This window comes from Pan troglodytes, chromosome 22, assembly GCF_028858775.2.
Source record: "Pan troglodytes isolate AG18354 chromosome 22, NHGRI_mPanTro3-v2.0_pri, whole genome shotgun sequence".
Classification (NCBI taxonomy): Eukaryota; Metazoa; Chordata; class Mammalia; order Primates; family Hominidae; genus Pan; species Pan troglodytes.
The window spans coordinates 37,635,327-37,655,948 of NC_072420.2; the positions used below are offsets into that span (position 1 = coordinate 37,635,327).

Here is a 20,622-nt window from a genome sequence, read left to right on the forward strand (position 1 = left end):
GAACTGACTTCTCGTTTATATCAATTAGCCTGTGGTAACATTGGTTTCATTGTATCACTTAAGGGTGCAGTTTCCAAGAACCTATCAACAACTTTAAGTGAGGACTTACTGAGGAAGGTGTACGATTTCTTGGACACCAGAAAGGCCTTTCCTCCCACCCTCCTTCCCCTGATTGAATTTTAAGATTTGGAACTTCACCTAGTTACTTCAGGCTTTGTTGTCTAGTTAAAATTAAAATATCTCCACCTATCAACAGCCTTTGTCTGGGTATGAAGGAACTTACTGGAACCTCTAGCTCCCCTGAGATCAGATTTTAAATGAGCATTGAAGCCTGGAGGTTGCCAGAACACTGAGTACCCAGAAAAGCAAACTGAGCTCGTCTGCCTTATTTTGTTTCAGCTTTGCCTACTGTATGCAAAGCTTCTAGCCTGATATTATAGAAGTATTATGAAAATAAAAAGCATAATGCCAGCTTTCGGGCGACTTAGAATCTCTCAATTCCTATCTTAACCAAGCCAAATATACTAACCAAATGTTAAAAGTTGAGGCTTGGCTGGGTGTGGTGGCTCACGCCTATAATCCCAGCACTTTGGCAGGCCAAGGCAGGAGGATCATTTGAGGCCAGGAGTTTGAGACCAGCCTGGACAACATGGTGAAACCCCACTGCCACTAAAAATACAAAAATCAGCCAGGCATGGTGGCGCACGCCTGTAATCCCAGTTACTTGAGAGGCTGAGACACAAGAATCACTTGAACCTGGGAGGCAGAGGTTGCAGTGAGCTGAGATGGTGCCAGTGCACTCCAGCCTGGGTGACAGAGTGAGACTCCGGCTCAAAAAAATAAAGGTTGAGGCCAATCAGAAAAGGTCTGCAGGGCACCGTCCAACATGGTCCCCAAACCACAGCTGATTGGCTGCAGGCTGGCTGCTTCCTCCAAGACTGAGGATGCCAATCATGGGACAACAGGTCAGGTGGGCCTGTTTGTAGACAGCCCTGGAGAGGGGAAGAGGCAGAAAAGCAAAACCCTCTAAAGAATCCGTATCCTCACCTGATGTCAGGAGTTCGAAACCAGCCTGACCAACATGGTGAAACCGTCTCTACTAAAAATACAAAAAAAATTAGCCGGGCCTGATAGCGCATGCTTGTAATCCCAGTTACTTGGGAGGCTGAGGCAGGAGAATCACTTGAACCCGGGAAGCAGAGGTTGCAGTGAGCCGAGATCGTACCACTGCACTCCATCCTAGGCAGTAAGAATGAAACTCCGTCTCAAAAAAAAAAAAAAAATCTGTATCCTACTCAGTGCACTTCTACCCTAAATGTGTACCTCTCCTCTCCGGTGGACAAAGCCATGCCAGTATAGACAAACAGCATAGCGGCGAGACCCGTTTAATTCACTTGAGCACACGGCTATCCCGGAGATTAACCCTTACAGGTGGCAGAAATGAAATAAGTCAAGTTCTGTTCCCACTAGAGCCGAAGGGATGAGAGGGGTGCTCGACTGAATGCATGTGGACTCACTGGTCAGGGTGAATACACAGAGTAGCCAAGATGCACACGCAGTGAATTGTATGAACTCGTTTTCACATGAGAACGATGCCAGGATGGAAAACAGGATGGCGCTACAAGCGGGAGGAGTTCCTGGAGACAAGGGGGAAGATGGCCGCTGAAACCCCGAGAACTGCTTGGCTTCACTGTCTTAGGGTTTCAAGATGTAGGTGCTTCTACAATGGAAACAAGAAAAGAGGCCACCTCTGGTTCTATGCTCCCAATTAGCAGGGAGAAATGGCACACCGGAGTGTGTGGGTGGTAGATTTGTACTCCTCGTCCACAGAGGTACTGGACTAGAATCTCATTCTCTGAGTGTAACCCTGTTACCATAATGACAGGTCTATTTCTGTAACTTGGCTTCTTGTAAAAATAAGACTTTTTAGTTGGACCGAAAACCGGAACTAAAAAAATGTCTCCAGCCACAAATGCGTGGAGAGGGTGATACTGGCATCCAGTGGGGAGAGACCAGGGATGCTATTCCGCAGCCGAAAATGCACAAGACTGTTGCTGCCACGAAGAATTCTCTGACCCAAAATGTCAATAGTGCCATGGTTGAGAAACTCTGTCATCAAAGGCGACCCACTGCTGCCATGTGCTAAGCTAAACAATAAAACAAAATCTTTTAAAATCCCTTTTAAAGATTTTCTGTGGACAACTTCATGGCAAATTCCTGGTCCATTTGACAGTCAAATGTCAGCATTAATCCACAGCCTTAAGTTTTCCCTGCAAACTTGATCAGTACAGCGAGCATACAAACATTTCCTCTCTTTCTTTATTATTATGAATGGCAAAGGCATCAAATCTGCAGCTTACTTGGCTGGGACACCAGTGCCTAGGGTGCAGCTGTGTTCTGCCCTTGAAATACTTTACCTCCTCTTATTGGGTTACATCATTACTAGATTTATTACAAAGGTGAAGACTATGAAATTGAACAGGGAAAGAGGAAACTAACCAGCCTGTGATAATATTTATTTTTTGATCTCAGTAAGGTATCACAGAGACACAGGCCTGTGGAGAAAACAGTGACCCTGTCACACAGAAGACTGGAAGTCATTTAAAATCAAAAATGACATTCTAATCCTCTGAATCTGATTTGTGAAGCTGCATCATATTGCCTTTTTTTTCTAGGGCAATGCACTGCAGTATCAAATTTTATGATAGTAATGGGGTCAATTTAAATGGTGCAGCAAGCAGATTTGCTATGTAACTCGGAGAAATGGATCACAACAGTGCCAAATCAATTTTCTAGTACAAGTCTGTGCTCAGGGGTGGTAAAATTCACTCTTCAAAACTGAAATATGGCTCTAGGAAGTCGGGTTTTTAAGTGGATTTTCTGAGAATATGCAGTTACTATAGTTACAATATTTGCAGAGAAAAAGATAAGAGGAACATTTATTACGCCTCCAAAAGCTAATTCATGTGGCCTGCAGCACTGCAGGAAACCTGCTTGGGCTGTATGTGTTCATCTGTCCTAATGTCCAAATTCCTTAATTTTAAGCATCTCTGCTTGAGTATTATCTTAAGAACAAGTGAGTCGGCTTTAGAATAGTAAAGAAACAAATATATACTCTCTGGAAAAAAATGTTTGGCCAGAAAATTCAAGAAACTTAGCTTCCAGGAGAACTGGAACAAGACAAGGCATTACAAAATGAAAACAAAACAAAAAAGGAAACAATTCTCTATCTCAATAAAAAGATCCCTATAATAAAACAAAATCGATTACACTTATCTTGGGAACTCTTCTGGACAAAATATCTACATCTGCGTAGTTTTCTCATTAGAGCATCAAATCCTTTAGGGCAAGTGAATGTTCATCTAACTCTAATGAAAACCTTTTCCCCTAAGGATTAAAAGATTTGGAGTCAATGACAAGGAATTCTGAAATAGTTTATCCGCTACCGTTTGCTTAAACAAACAAAAAGCTAAAAGGAAAAAGAAGATGAGCCAAAGGATCTCCTACGCAAGAAAAAGAAACTAGCATTTTCCTTTCATCCTCTTTCCATTTTCCCCCTACCTATGTATTAGTATGCCACAAATCTAAGTAGCTTCAATATTCTCTTATTTGAAGTTTTTCTTTTCAGCACTTGGAAGAGTGACAAAACATAAGAAGGGAATTGGGAACCTGAAGATGTTTTTAACACCAACTACCTTGGCAGTCAACTGCAGTATTTCATCGCAGTGGTCACTGACGTCTAGAATCACTACCCTGATGGTTTCAACTTCCTACCTTAAATAAAGACTCAATTATATTAACCAAGGGGTGCTCTAAGGCGAGAAAGCAGACCGATGTATTTGAGAAAGATCATTACTAGTAAAGAACAAAACGAGAATTTTCTGACTAAGCCTCAGTTAACCAGCAAGCTCATTTAACCCTGACAGCTGCCTTGTTTCTCTCTCACAAGTCTTTTGGTTAATCAGCGTATTCAAGAAAGCCCTGAACTAAACTAAACTTTCTGCTCACTATCAGCAAAAGCTCCCAGCCAATAGTCAAAAACAGCCCGCAGCACACGACCTCCTGAAACTTTTAAGCGTGTACCTTTAAAAGACATATTCCCTCTCAAAAATACCCACAGATACCCAAAGATCACCAAATCCATGCTGCCCTGAGTACCTGGCAAAGAACAGCTTCTCCCCCGCGAGTTCCAAAAGGCACATGCACAATCATCCTGTCCTTGTCCTCATTCTCCAGGTGGCCCTGGAGCCTGCCGGGGCTGAGCCGGACGGGCCCTTCCTGGTACATGCAGCCACTGCTCAAGACGCTGAGCTTCACCTTGCTTTGGTCAGCCTTGGAGAAAACCAAGTTCTGGACTGTCTTCTGCAGTGCACCCTTGCTTGTCACCTGAAAGCCACCAAAGGTGAAGGATGAAGACAGGCCCAACACCTTCCCTCCCTGAGAAAGATAGGCCATGAACTTCTGGTACAGGTCTTCGGGAATGGACTCCCTGGTAGCAATGACCAACAGCAGACAGTTGTCCGTCCATGGGTCTCTGAGAGCACTGTCCTCCAGCAGGTGGTAGAGAATGTAACTGTCAATGTCCACACAGTCGGCCAGCACGGACCGGACCTCGTGGAACCGGCCAAGGGCTTCCTGGGAGTCGGAGCCCACATAGAGGAGGATGTTGGGTGCCTTTCCCGTGAGGTTGACTCTCCTCCCTTCTCTTTCGGGGGAGGTCTCATCAGCAACACTCTCCAAACTGCTGCTATAATCGTAGGGAAGGTCTGGAATGTTCTCGGCAGACGCAAACTTGACTGACTCAATGGTGCTGTTCTCAAGTTCCAGACACTCGTGGCAACTAGACAGATGGAGGTGATAATGCTCAACAGGGCCCCCTCCCCTGTCACTGTCCCCAGCAGGCTCACTCCCAGAGGCACTGCCTCTCCTTTGTGTGGGTTCTTCACCAAGAGCCTTTGGGTCATCTCTGCCAACATGCTCCATACCGTCCTGCTCAGGCTTAATCTCAAGAGAAGGTTCAGGCTTCGGCTCTAGGATCTGGGCTTGCTTGTTTGAGACCTGATCCTTAACTTCCTTCAGAGTGGAGTCCTGCAAGTGCACCGCTAAGGCACGAATAGGAGAGAGAGACAGAAAATTAATCAACACTTCTTGTATGACACGTAGCTCATCTCAAGAATCTCATCACCCTCTCTGCATTCTGGGACTTACATTCCAGGACAGCCTCTGGCACGGCTCCCACCTGCATCCCCCCTCAACTCGGGGGCATCCTTTGGAAACACTAATTGTTCCCACCTGAAGACCCCAAGTGAAATCAGCAGTTTGCCCAACATCTTTTATACCTATCGGAGAACCTAAGACCCTCTTACGGAATGGTGAAGAAAGTGAGATTCAGAGAGGTGCCTTTGCCTCCTTACTTACAGATTCTATTTCTTGGGTGTTATTCTCCTTCACAATAATGAAACTGAGCAATAAAAAGGACACATATCTAGAGTCTACCCCAGCACGCCCCAGTGAAATGTCACTCTCAGGACATGCCATAGGATCAATGGGAGAAGACTCTTTCCAGTATCTTGTCTCAGGACTGGAACATAAGTTGACAATCACTAATTCAAAAACATTTATTGAGCACTTGCTATATGTCGGACATGGTATTAGAGACATGTACGAGGTGATTCTGGATATTAAGGGATTTACATAAACTTCCAAAGCTGATAAGGGACATTTATTTGCCCATCAGATGAAAGAAGACATTTATAGACATAAAAAGCCTGCTTTTAAGTCTAATTAAGGAAGAACAGTTTGTGTGTTTCCTGAAAAACGATTTGTCCCAAGAAATTGTGATACATATATTTTAAGTAAAAAGCGATTTGATTTAGAACTTCATAGTAACGCTAGCTATGCTTCCCACTCAATCAGAACTGTAGTCTAGACACTAGTTACACTGTATTAAACTATGTGAAATAAATATTATATGGGTTCTGAATTTGAATGCCACCTCCTGAGCAATGCAGTCATGAAAACTTCTTGTTTAAGAAATTTAATAAGCACTGAAAATGTACCCTGCAGCCCCCCAAAAAAATCTTGACACATGCCTGAATTGTATATTATTACAGTAAAATCAAACCTGTGGACTGAATTAAACTGAAACTAAGCATAGCCCTTATGTCATACCAGTAAGGGTGCTCAACAGTCCTTAAGCTAATAACTTATAGTGTCCCACTATGATAAAAACAGGGTCTCACTTTGTCACCCATATGGGAATGCAGTGGCGTGATCATGGCTCACTGTGGCCTTCAACCTCCCAGCTCAAGTGATCCTCCCATCTCAGCCTCCCAAGTAGCCGGGACCACAGGCATGCACCACCACACCCAGCTAATTTTTTTGTTTGTTTGTTTGTTTGTTTGGAGATAGGGGTCTATGCTGCTCAGGCTGGTCTCGAACTCCTGGGCTCCAAGCAATCCTCCTGCCTCGGCCTTCCAAAGTGCTGGGATTACAGGCATGAGCCACTATGCCTGGCCAATAAAAACATTTTCTAAAGTTACTTACACACAATCTTTTGGGGTACCAGTCCATTATCCATGTGGAGTCTATCTTCCATGAACGCCACCCCCAGCTTGCTGAAGTTGTCCACACTTGCTTCAGCAATTAGCCGATAAGGATCCCCAGGTCTGCAAGCTAATGGCAAACAACAGTCTGACCACTTGACAATCTGAGAAAAAGCAGGAGAGGGAGGAGGTGGGAAAAGACAGGTTGAGATTTTTCTTCTCTAAAATAACCAGATACTTTATTTTTCCCTTGAGGCTCCTACCACTAAATTACAGTCATTAATAACAAATTACTGGATATTACATTTTACTAATATCAGAGTTGTTTTGAATTCAGCATTCTCATCTCTACCTGACAACCGTGCTTACGAAACACTAAATATAACTCTCTCATTTAAAAGTAACTGAAGTCTCCACCTTTTTAAGGAATTAAAAGATAAAGGGACATTCCCCAGACACTGGAAAAACACCATGCTGCCCTTTAAAAACAGAGAAGAGGAGAGAACAAGAAGTCCACAATACCCAATTACTTTCAATGTAACCTGTGGACCCGCTTTTCTCAAAGTGTGGTCCAAGACCAAGTGCAACTGACCTCCCAGGGAGCACATGAGACCTTCAGAGTCCTGAGCACGACTCCCTCCCTATCTGGTGCACTGGACTTTCTGGAGTTGAAGTCCAGGAATCAGGATTTAAAACATGCTTCCCCTGTGGTCCCTGCCCTCGAACTGTGAGAACAATCCAAAAAGACTCTCCAGACAGTTCCTCCCTGTAAGGAGGTTCACGTTCCTACCACAAGGGGGACAGGGAGAAAGAGAGCAGGCAAAACACCCGGCTTAGCCTTCCAGTTCTTACTGCAGAAGACTGTGACACTGGGGCCTGGAACACCCATACTCTCTCTGAGGGTTCCCATGGAGAAGACAGCCTGTGAGGTGAAGAGCCCAGCGCTGCAGTCAGGGGTCTGAGGCCGAGTCAAAGGCAACTAATCATCACTGTCTGTCCTCGGGCAAGCTTCTGACCCTCACAGCGTCCTAATTTGTAAAACAAGAATACTCTACTAAAAATACAAAAATTAGCCAGGCGTGGTGTCGCACACCTGTAGTCCCAGCTACTCAGGGGGCTGAGGCAGGAGAATCGCTTGAACCCAAGAGGCAGAGGTTGCAGTGAGCTGAGATCGTGCCACTGCACTCCAGCCTGGGTGACACAGCAAGACTCCATCTCAAAAAAAATAAATAAATAAATATAATTTAAAGGTTGGTTGTGTTCATGAGATCAAAGAGTATACGTAATGCCCCAGTAAAAAGCTTAGATTGACTGGAATAAAGTACTCAATTACCGACAGCTGCTTTTATTAGCTGTCACAAATGTGGCTTTAAAAGCAGCAGTGAGCAGCACAGTCTTTTTCTAAGATGCCATGAATGATTGCTCTACTTCCTAAAGATACCTTCTCAGGGACACACTGCCCCGAATTTCATAATTATAGATAAATAATTTTTTATTCCATTTTTATTTATTTGTATTTATTTATTTTTTGAGATGAGTACTCACTCTATCACCCAGGCTGGTCTTGAACTCCTGGCCTTGAGTAATTCTCCCGCCTCAGCCTCCCGAGTAGCTGGGACAACAGGCTCGGGCCACCACACTTGGCTTGAATTCTATTTTAGATATTGGTGGGCTAGGATTTTAGAATTAACTCCTCCTAAAAACTATTTTTTAAATGCTAGATAAAATAAATGAATAAAGCATTACCTTAAAAGTCTGGAAGAACAGACTAGATAATAGTGAACTTCCAGGCCAAGTGTGGGATAAATCCTGAACCTACAGAGGAAAGGGGTATTCCCACAAGACACACCACTTCTGCCCCCAGGGTCCTTGCTCATCCAAGCAACTTGGGTTTCAAAAGTCAACGTCCAACTGGCATAAGCATAGACATATAGAGATATGGTTTGGCTGGGTCCCCACCCAAATCTCACCTCGAACTGTAATCCCCATGTGTCAAGGGACAGACCTGGTGGGAGGTGACAGGATCCTGGGGGCGGTTTCCCCCATGCTGTTCTCGTGATAGTGAGTTCTCATAAGATCTGATACTTTTGAAGTGTTTGGGCCAGGCGCGGTGGTTCATGCCTGTAATCCCAGCATTTTGGGAGGCCAAGGTGGGCTAATCACCTGAGCTCAGGAGTTCATGACTAGCCTGGGCAACATGGTAAAACCCCGTCTCTACTAAAAACACAAAAATTAGCCAGGCGTTGTTGTGGGTGCCTATAATCCCAGCTATTCAGGAGGCTGAGGCAGGAGAATCGCTTAAACCCAGGAGTTGGAGGTTGCAGTAAGCCAAGATCATGCCATTGCACTCCAGCCTGGGTGAAAGAGCAAGACTCTGTCTCAATCAATCAATCAATAAAGTGTTTGGTAGTTTCCTCTCTGTCTCTGTCTCTCACCTGCCACCATGTAAGACATACCTTGCTTCCCCCTTTGCCTTCTGCCATGATGGCAAATTTCCTGAGGCTTCTCCAGCCATGAAGAACTGTGAGTCAATTAAACCTCTTTCCTTTAAAAATTACCCAGTCTTGGGCAGTTCCTTCTAGCAGTGTGAAAACAGACTAACGCATATAGACCAAGAGAACAAAGCTGACAGTATAGAAATAAACAGATTCATGGACAACTGAATTTGGACAAGGGTGCCAAGACAACTCAATAAGGAAATAATAGTCTTTTCAACGAATGGTACTAGTACAACTACATACTGACGTGTAAAAGAATGAACATAGGCCGGGCATGGTGGCTCATGCCTGTAATCCCAACACTTTGGGAGGCCGAGGCAGGTAGACCACCAGGAGTTCGAGACCAGCCTGACCAACATGGTGAAACCCCATCTCTACTAAAAATACAAAAATTGGCTGGGCTCGGTGTCTCACGCCTGTAACCGCAGCCCTTTGGGAGGCCAAGGCAGGTGGATTGCCTGAGGTCAGGAGCTCGAGACCAGCTTGGCCAACATAGTGAAACCTTGTCTCTACTAAAAAATACAAAAAATTAGCTGGGCGTGGTTGCGGGTGCCTGTAATCCCAGCTACTCAGGAGGCTAAGGCAGAAGAACCACTTGAACCCGGGAGGCAGAGGTTGCAGTGAACCGAGATCGCACCATTGCACTCCAGCCTGGGCAATGAGAGCGAAACTGTCTCAAAAAAAAAATACAAAATTTAGCTAGGTGGGAGCAGGCGCCTGTAATCCCAGCTACTCAGGAGGCTGAAGCTAGGAGAATTGCTCCAACCCAGGAGGCAGAGGTTGCAGTGAGCCAACACTCCAGCCTGGCACTCCAGCCTGGGCACTCCAGCCTGGCAACAGTCTCAAAAAAAACCTATTAAACTTTAAAAGACTCAGATTTGCATTAAATTGATACAGAAAAAGAAAAAAACCACAGATAGGGAAGTGTTAAAGACCTCTTTTAGAAAAGGGAGAAACTGGCCAGGCTCGGAGGCTCACGCCTGCAATCCCGCCTGGGAGGTGGAGGTTGTGGTGAGCTGAGATTGCGCCATTGCAGTCCAGCCTGGGCAACAGAGCAAGACTCCGTCTCAAAAAAAAAAAAAAAAAAAAAAAAGAATGAAGATAAACCTCTTCCTCACACCATGCAAACCACGTACAAAAATTAACTCAAACTGGATCAAAGACCTCAATATAAGAGCTAAAACTACAAAATTCAGAGAAGAAAACACAGGCATAAATTGTCATGACTTTTGATCAACCAATGGCTTCTTAGATAAGACACCAAAAATAGAAGCAACAAAAGAAGAAACAGATAAATGGGACTTCATCAAACATTCTTGTGCTTCAAAAGATATCAAGAAAATGCAAAGACAACGCAAAAAAATAGGAGAAAGTATTGGCAAATCATATAAGAACTCCTACAACTCAACAATAAAAAGACAATCCAATTTAAAAATGGGCAAAGGATGTAAGGCACCTGGCAAAGGCACCTGTAGTCCCAGCTACTAGGGAGGCTGAGGCAGGAGAATGGCGTGAACCCTGGAGGCAGAGCTTGCAGTGAGCCAAGATTGCGCCACTGCACGCCAGCCTGGGCGACAGAGCGAGACTCCATCTTAAAAAAAAAAAGAAAGAAAATATACAAACGCCCAATAAGCACAAGAAACACTGCTCAACAACATCAGTCACGAAGGAAATGCATCTCAAAACCACAGTGAGACACAAAGTCATACCCACTAGGATGGCTGGAATCAAAAAAGATACCAACAAGGACAAGGAAAAACTGGAACTCTAATACACTGCTGGTAGAAATTAAGGTGCTGCAGCTGCCTTGGAAGACTTTGGGAGTTCCTCAAAGAGTTAAACATAGAGTTACCATATGATCTAGTAATTCTACTCCCCAGTATATACCTAAGATAACTGGACCTGAACATACGACCACATCTAGATTAGGCTCAGAGGATCTTCCCAAAGGCAAGCTCCAGAGGCCTTCACAAAAGAAACAAACTACGTTCACTGAGAAACAACTGGAAGATCTGAACTTGTTCAATAAGAACGTATACCCAAACCCCAGCCTTCAGAAAGATATGGTCTCCAAAATGGAAATAGATCCAAAAGTACTGTAGGTTTGGCTCAAAAACCTTGGAGCAAAACTCAAGAAAGCCAAATGCAAGCATATCTGGCAAAAACAAGAAGCTCAACAACAGCAAATATCTGAGAATGAGGCTGGGTGCAGTGGCTCACTCCTGTAAATCCCAGCACTTTGCGGGGCTGAGGCAGAAGGATCAGGAATTCAAGACCAACCTGGGCAACATGGCAAAACCCTGTCTCTATGAAAAACTACAAAAAATAGCCAGGAGCCAGGTGTGTTGATGGGCACCCGTAGTCCCCGCTACTCAGGAGGCTGAGGTGGGAGGATCACTTGAGCCTGGGAAGTTGAGGCAGTGAGCTGTGATCATGCCACTATACTCCAGCCTGGGCAACAGAGTGAAACCCTGTCTGAAAAAAAAAAAAAAAAAAAAATCTGAGGGTAGAGTCAAGACCAATCCTTCTCAGGGAAATATGGACACACTACCCACATCCCCAAATGAGGCCCATCCTAGAGTTTGCACAGATCATCAGGCACCCTCATTCCAACTAAACTTAGGCCCCAGTGGTAGGGACCCTATAGACCACTCCAGTGGCCCCAAAATAGTTCATTTTGGCTGCTGCCAAGATCTGAACATATACTGCTTCTAGCACTTCAGAATCCCAAGTTCATTCTCCAAGCTTCCATTTTAATTCTTTTGGTTCCTCATCTCTACAAAATAGAGACATCAGACACAAAAGGTCACATATTGTAATGGTTTAGGATGATTCTCATACAAAAGAATACTTTTCAGCAGGAAGAAACAAACTTGAGATATGCACAACATGGATGGATTTCAAAAACATTATGTTGAGTGGAAAAAAAAGATGCCAAAGGATACATGCTGTATAATTCCATTTCTATGAATTCCTAGAACAGGAGAAACTAATTTACCATGTCAAAAAGATTCGTGGCCCAAGTAGAAAGAATTGAATAGAAAGAGGCGCAAGACAAATGCATTGGGGTGATGGTAATGTTTCATGTCTTAATGACCTAGGCAGTTACCTAGGTGTATAAATTCATCAAAACACACAGAACTGTGCATCTAAAATCTGTGCATTTTATTTTATATAAATTATACCTCAATTAAAAATTAATATACAACAAAACTAGTAAGGACAATTTCTTTATTTTTTTTCCTGCTTCTTTGTTTTGATTTTGGTTTTGGTTTTTTAATTGTTGTTGTTGTTCCATTTGTTCAGCTAATAAGATTTAGTCAGCATCACTAAGTGGACAGTTGGCTTATGTTTCTACATCCTGTTTTTGGGTCACCTCCCTCCATCATCATACTTGAATGACCTCGTCAAGCTCCCTTCATTCATTTTGGCTCTCCCCAAGACGTTCTTCACGTAGTCACCAGGGTAATGTTATTATTCCTTTAAAAATGTTGCACTATTCCTTGGCCTGGCACGGTGGCTCACGCCTGTAATCCTAACACTTTGGGAGGCTGAGGCAGGTGGATCTCGAGGTCAGGAGATCGAGACCATCCTGGTTAACGGTGAAACCCTGTCTCTACTAAAAATACAAAAAATTAGCCAGGCATGGTGACAGGCGCCTGTAGTCCCAACTACTCAGGAGGCTGAGGCAGGAGAATGGCGTGAACCCAGGAGGCGGAGCTTGCAGTGAGCGGAGATCGTGCCACTGCACTCCAGCCTGGGCAACAGAGCGAGACTCTATCTCAAAAAAATAAAAATGTTGCACTATTCCTCTGCTTAAAATCCTTCCATGAATAAGTTCTGAAGATCTACTGTATGTCATGGTGACTACAGGTTTTGGGTTTTTTTTTTTTTTTTGTCTCAAAGAAAAAACCACATCATATGTTGTACCCCATAAATATATACAACTAAAAAAATACTTTCATGGCCATTTTTCATCATTCAGGAAAAAAAAATATGCCCACATATAAAGCTTGTATGCAAATGTTCACAGCAGCATTATTCACAATAGCCAAAAGGTAGAAACAACCCAAATGTCCATCAACAGATGAACAGATAAATAAAATGTATATATCTATACAGAGGACTATTATTCAACCATAAAAAGGAATGAGAATGAACTACTGATGCATGTTACAACGTGGATGAATCTCAAATACATTACATTAAGTGAAAGAAGCCAACAACTAAAGGTCACACAGTCTATGAGGCTATTTACATGAAGTATCTAAAATAGGCAAATCTAGAGTCAGAAAGTAGATTCGCGGTTGCCAGGAGCTGAGGTGTCAGGGAGCAGACAGTGAATGCTGACAAGTGTGTGGTTTCTTTCTGGTGTGCTGAAAATGTTTTAGAATTAGATAATGCTAATGATTGCACAACTTTGTGAATATACTAAAAACTACTGAATTGTTTTTCAAGGGTGAGTGTCATGTGAATTATATCTCAATTTTTTAAAACAAAAAGAAAAGAGTCCAGGCAGTTTGTTTGTCTCTACACTCTTCCAGCACAGCCTAGTCAGCCCAACTTCCCAAACTTCAATCCTGGCTCCTCTGGTTAAGAGCGTGTGACCTGAGCAAGCTACTCAAATTCCCCATGCTTCAATGGCCTGTCTGTAAGGTAGAGATAAGAACACCTACCTTGGAAGGTTACTGGGAGCACTAAAAGGGATCATCCATAAAGTGCCTGGGCCACAAGGGTGCTCTTATGGTTCCAAAATATAAAGTCCTTTAGAGCAAGTAACCTCATGAGAAACCACATCATCCCTAGTGGGCAAAAACCGAACTTGGCAGGGAATGGGGAGGTGAAAAAAATCTTAGACATTACAACAGTTTGTGGCCCTCCAAGGCTCAATCCTATCCCTCAACTTTTTTATTTTTTATTTTTTTTTTTTTTGAGACAGGGTCTTACTTTATCACCCAGGCTGGAGTGGTGCAGTCATGGCTCATTGCAGCCTCGACTTCCTGGGCTCTAGCAATCCTCCCAACTCAGCCTCCCGAGTAGCTGGGACGACAGGCATGCACCACTATGACGGGCTAATTTTTGTATTTTTTCTAGAGACGGGAATTCGCTATGTTGCCCAAGCTGGTCTCAAACTCCTGAGCTCAAGCGATCCTCCTGTCTCAACCTCCCAAAGTGCTGGGATTACAGGTGTGAGCCACCATGTCCGGCCCCCCACAACAAAATCTTATTCCTTAGTAGCTCATTTCTCTTCTCAGAGTGAACTTGAATTTAATTATTCTCCTCGGAAAAACAATCATGAAAAAAAAAAACTTGAGAAACATTGCCTTTGAGGGGAAAAGAATAAACGCAGGCCTTTATGGCCAACTCACTAACCTGTGTAGAATATTTGGACAAAGAGAAACTCCAGAATTTTCATTTAGCTCTACTTGTATCTTTCCTTCCACTTTACCACCTACTTCTCCCACCTCCTCGCAGACACACAGCCAAGGGAAGCAGAATTCACCTAGAGGGTCAGGCCCACCCAATGTTTCAGCAGAGTTCTACATTTCAGAAATGACATCTTTGATTCAGGACAGAGAGTTCGTTGATTTCAGCTTTGGGAATGGGGGAAAGGACGTCAGTTCAGGAAGATGAGAAGATAAACTAACACCGTGGCAGGGCAGACTTCTGGGATGAAGGTGCGTGGGAAACAGGGAAACGAACAGGGCAACCTCCCGCGGGAAGCTAAAGGCACCATTGTCCTCAGAGCAATCAAAGAAGGAGGAGAACCGCTCAGCCAATGGAGACTCAACCCGGAATTTAGCTGTAAAAACATTGATTTAGCCCCCTGCGGTAGCAGGCACTGGCAGTGTAAAAGGAGCCAATGATGAAATTCCCACACACCTCTGAAGAGGAATGAGGCAGGAGATAAACAAAGGAAGAGGAAGGACCGGAAGAGCCCAAAGAACAATACATCCACACATCCCGGATCAAGTTTCTCCACTCTGCCAACTGTTTCCTCACCTAAGTGCATTTCCGTTTTCTAGGAGCGTGGTCCATGAGCCACGGACCATGCAAACGCCTTCAAGCAGCGCTGGGTGCTCCGATCAAAGCAGAACCGCGGTCACTGATACGTCGTCCAGGGTGTTTGCCTTCCAGTGGATAAAGGCAAACAGGACACTTTAAATTTGCACTTCGAGATGGAAACAAAGGCATGGAAAAGAGAAGGGAAGTCAAGCAAAAGGCTCACTCCCAAAGATCAAAGCTAAGGAAGCCCTGGCTGTCGCTAAACAAAGGAGTTTCCTCCTATAATAGCAGCCAGCAGAAATCTGTTAAGTAACTAAAGCTCTTGACTTGATGTTACAATGTATGGCAGCAGGCAAGGCATATCTTCTCTGCTCAACTTAAAACTCACATCCAAGAAGCAGTCCGGGAGTGAAAGACCCCAGGTTAAACTAGCACAGGTGGCCCTGCCCAACAGGGGGCATTGGCAGGCAGCAGCTCTGCAGTGAGTGGGGAACAGAAATCTCAACAACCCACTGGTACCCAGAGTCAGATCACGGATGCTGCTAATTTTTCTGACTCTTGTTTCTCCTCTTCCAAATCATCTTAATTCAACGTGAAATTGTTAAAAAGCTCTAGTAACAAATTGGATGGAGCAAGGCTGGAAACGCAGAGGTAAAGAATTTGAAAATACAGGGCCAGGCGCGGTGGCTCACACCTGTAATCCCAGCACTTTGGGAGGCCGAGACAGGTGGATCACGAGGTCAGGAGTTCGAAACCAGCCTGGATGGCATGGTGAAACCCCCGCCTCTACTAAAAATACAAAAATTAGCCGGGCATGGTAGCGCGCACCTGTAGTCCCAGCTACTCGGGATGCTGAGGCAGGAGAATCACTGGAACCCAGTAGGCGGAGGTTGTGGTGAGCCGAGACCACACCACTGCACTCCAGCCTGGGCGACAGAACGACACTCCGTCTAGAAAAAAAAAAAAAAGAATTTGAAAATACAAGACTAAAGGGAAAAGGTTATTTTTAACTTTTGGCTATCCTTGCTGTCTTTTGTGTTTGGAAATAGAGAGGATAAAGGAGAGCTACAAAATTGACTTTCACTTGATATTATGTAAAAAGACAGGCCAGGTGCAGTGGCTCATGCCTGTAATCCCAGCACTTGGGGAGGCCGAGGCAGGAAGGATCGCTTAAGCCCAGGAGTTCAAGACCAGCCTGGGCAACAAGGTGAAACCCCATCTCTACTAAAAACAAAAGACTAGCTGGGTGTGGTGGCACACGCCTGTATTCCCAGCTACTTGGGAGGATTAGGTGGGAGGATGGATTGAGCCCAGGAAGTAAAGGCTGCAGTGAGCCATGATCATGCCACTGCACTCCAGCCTGGATGACAGAATGAGACCCTGTCTCAAAAAAAAAAAAAAAAAGACAATATACCCTATGGCACTTTTAAGGGTATTGGAAAATCAAGTAACAGCGTTAAGAGTTATCACAAAGTCACTGCAAGCAGGAGCTGAAATAGTCAACTAACCCAGATGGAGCTGAAAAGAGGAATTGCGAAACCATGACTGACCAGATGCTCAGGGAAAGGGCAGGTCTCGCTGAATAACTGAGAAAATAATACAAATATTATGAGAATAAATATCTTTGTTGCCACACAGAAGAATGTTATTATTGTGTTCTGTAGACAGCCGATACACCGCCGAGGCCTGCTAAGGTGTGCTGCATTCACATCCACAGTTACCTCCCACCTCATCCCCCCATTCCACTGATGTAAGCTGAGGAAGAAGAGGAGTTTTAAGAGGTATCCCAAGTGGTTTAGTTACCCACTCATGTGTAACAAACCACCCCAAAATTCAGTGGCTTAAAACTAATCATTTATTTTGCTCACAAATCTCAATTTGGACAGGACTGGGCAGGAACAGCTTAACTCTGCTCCATGTGGCATCAGGTAGAGTGACTCAACCAGGGCTGGATGACCTACTTTCAAGATGCCTCTGTCACTGAGCTGGAGCTGCCTGTCAGCTGGGAGCTCAGCCAGGGCTGTCCACGAAGAGCCACATGTCCTTCTCCTTCATGTGGATCTCGCCACAGGGCAGCTTGAGCTTCCTCACAGTATGGGAGCTGGACTCCCAGATGGCATGTTCCAAGAGCCCAGATGGAGGCTCCAAGGTTTCTCATGATCTGGCCTGAGAATTTTCAGAATGTCACTTCTACCATATCCCAATGGACACACAAATCACTAAGGTCAGTTCAGATTCAAGGGAGGGGGAAGTGACTCCACCTCTCAATAGGAGGAAAGAATTTGCAGCCATCTTCAATGCGCTGCAACAAGATTGTGCCAGCAATTAGTCTTCCCCTTCCGCATGAGAATGACATGTCCCTAAATGGGCATGCTCCTTTGGCCCAGGACCCTGCACAAGAGAGATGTAGAGAGCAGAAAGCTCAAAGCAGAATCACAGCTGAAAACAGCAGCAGCGAACCTGCTGAGCATGAGTAACATACCCAAGAAACTAGGATTCACTGTTAGAAGCCACTGGGATTCTAAGCTTATCTGTTACTTCAGCAATCTGATTAACACAATGTGCAAAACTGCATTCCTGACAACAGCCTTCTAAGCCCTTCCTGCTACATTCCCCATCTGCACAAGTGACCCACCATCCACCCACAGGCCATCACCTCCTAACCAGTATGGACATGTCTCTATCTCAGCGTTCCTACTCCCAACACTCATCAAGCCCATTATCTTTTCCCACGTGGCCACAATCTGTTCCAGGTTTGCTCCCCTCCGATCCCTTCTGCAATCTGCCTGAATTGTGACCTTCCTAAAGTGCAAATCTGATCATTCTGCTTTAAAAAAAAAAAAAAAATAGTTTTAGCCTACTGTCCCTGGGATCAAGTCCAAATTCCTGGTTAACACATATAAGCCTTTTTTGATGTATATATTATGTCCATTTGCCATCCAATTTGAGTATATTCAATTCTGCCACATAGAAAACAAGAAAACCAATAGCATGGATGAAACTCATAGTGAGTCAAAAGCTTGTAAGACACGCTCAAGACAGACAAAATAAGTGGAACATACGTGCATTGAACATAGATAAAAAGGACAAAACCAGAGTGTTAGTCCTAGGCAGAAAGTCACGGGAGAACCAATCTTTTTTTTTTTTTTTAGAGAAAGACAGGGTCTCACAGCTTTGTCACCCAGCCTAGAGTTCAATAGCGCAATCAGGACTCATTGCAGCCTCGACCTCCTGGGCTCAAGCAATCCTCCCACCTCAGCCTCCCAAGTAGATGGGACCAAAGGCATACGCTACCATGCCTGGCTAAATTTTTTTTTTTTAATTTCTTGTAGAGACAGCATCTTGCTGTGCTGCCCAGGCTGACCAGGGCCAATCTTATCAAATCTTAAATATTAGTAAGACACAAACTATGCCACTTGACAGTTATATCATCCTTAATTTGGCCACCCATTTTGACCCCATTTATATACTGTCTAGAAACACATGAAAAAACACACACAGCATCCTAGCAGGTCTCTGGTAAGCCACAGCTATTGCAGACATATATATCCAAATATCTCCAACAAAGCACCTTCCACCTTCTGGGCCCTTGTGTAACTTCAGCTCTAGTCCTTGTGCTGACACCATTGGCAGGGAAGGCTGATGCAGCAGAGAGACAGGACTCCATGTATGAACACTGCATGGCCCAGGATTCAGATTGTGCTGCTTCCATTCCATAGGCACCTGATCCTAAGTGTTAACCAATCCCAGAACTCTCCCCTTATTTCTTGCTGCATGTTTTGAATTGATGTGATAAACAATGTGATTCGAGCATCTTAACTCAGCCTATGAGCCTCTCTATTCTGTGACTGCTGGAATAGGCTGCTTGGCCATGTTCTTGGAAGCTACCACCATATCAAGGTAATTTCCAACACAACATTCCAGCCCCTGCTTTCCCCTCTGGCCTTATCTAGGGCCATTCCCCAACTCAGGTGAATGCAGACTCCAAATGTACTGAGCTGTGTGCAGGGGCCAGGTGCAAATGCTTTCTGTGCATCTGCACATGCTGTTCTACCTGGGAAGTCCTTTCCTCCTTTCACCTATTTTTACCTTAAACCTCAGACATCATCTACCCTGGAAAGTCCTTCCTGACCTCACGCATCTAAGTAGGTCCCCCCCATAATCCCTATCCATGCCTTCTATAGTACTTAACATGGTGACCTTTAATTGTTCATTTACTTAGCTCTCTGCTCTCCCACACTGTGAACTCCTTACAAACAGGGAATGTCATCTCTGAATGAATCTTTCATCTCCATGTAACACATGCCTCCAACCCTACCTAGCACACAATCTGGCATATAACAGGCACTCAATAAACCTTTAATGAATGCCTTGATCAAGTACAAGGAACATAAGCAAATTTCCTGTGGAAAAAAAGAATTGTATTAAGTTCTTTGGGTCAACAATTCTTACTAAATGCAATTGCTAATATAAGTATAGAAAATATTGAAAACTGAGCTGACTCTGCCATCACTTGTTGGTATTACTGCATCAAGCAAAATAAGTGAAACGTAGCTGTTCAATAAATGTTAATGAATGAATAAGCAAAAATATGAGTATGTGAATGCTACATTTTTTAAAACTGAATTTTAAGATCCATTTATCTGTTGTTGGTAATCTGTAGAATGACCACAGATCAAAGCCATTTGAAATATCCAAAATTCAAAAAGATATTTTAAATATCTTTAAGAGTTGTATAGTCTTAAAGATGTGAAAAAATATAAGATCCCATCAATTCAAATGTCCTTCTTACATAATATATTTTTCTATTTAATACCTTAGGACCCTGTTAAATTCAAATGGCTGTGAAGTCAGGTGGAACATACACACACAGATTCATAAGAACCCCCCAAAATGCAAAATCCTATCAAGCAGTCAACCCAAATGGGAACTGTCAACTTGGCTAGAAGACAGTGAGCTATGAGATCAATCCCTTTTTAAGCTTTGAATCCTAATTTATAAAATGGAGCTCGGGGTAACAGCCAGAGTGGTCAACATGAATGGCTCTGGACGTCTCTAGCTCCTGGTTGCAAGACCCACTGATGTCTCTGATCACCAGTGAAATTAGTTAACTGGACTGTGGCAATCCTCCTTGTTGGGAAGGCATTCTTCTACCCCAGAAAATTAAGAATTAAGTAACCACGGCCGAGCGCGGTGGCTCATGCCCGTAATCCCAGCACTTTGGGAGGCCACGGCGGGCAGATCATGAGGTCAGGAGATGGAGACCATCCTGGCCAACATGGTGAAACTCCGTCTCTACTAAAAATAAAAAATTAGCTGGTTGTGGTGGCGCGGGCCTGCAACTCCAACTACCCGGGAGGCTGAGGCAGGAGAATTGCTTGAACCAGGAAGTCGGAGGTTGCAGTGAGCCGAGATCGTGCCACTGCACTCCAGCCTGGTGACAGAGCGAGACTCCGTCTCAAAAAAAAAAAAAAAAAAAAAGAATTAAGTAACCACCATTCAGCAAGAAGGTCTTAATTAAATATTCCTTGGAAAGTCAGTTAACTGAAATGATAGCTGTGGCAGAGATGCTA

The 20,622-nt window shown here is 44.1% G+C and overlaps 1 protein-coding gene across 6 annotated transcripts in view; it reads right to left on the bottom strand.

Annotated features, from left to right (window-relative positions):
* HLCS (holocarboxylase synthetase) overlaps nt 1-20,622 on the bottom strand; it is a 239,467-nt gene that overhangs the window by 181,471 nt on the left and 37,374 nt on the right. For 5 of the 6 annotated variants that reach the window (XR_010154417.1, XM_009423375.4, XM_009423270.5 and 2 more), the window contains exons 3-4: nt 6,547-6,709; nt 4,159-5,102 (exon numbers count right to left, since the gene is read on the bottom strand). Coding sequence is in view for 5 of the 6 variants with exons in the window: in XM_009423270.5 (XP_009421545.4) it covers nt 4,159-5,102; nt 6,547-6,709 (1,107 nt within the window). In the remaining variant the exon portion in view is untranslated. Of the gene's footprint in view, nt 1-4,158; nt 5,103-6,546; nt 6,710-15,046; nt 15,170-20,622 lie in introns of those variants that run through there. The other variant, XM_063803477.1, reaches the window with a different exon arrangement.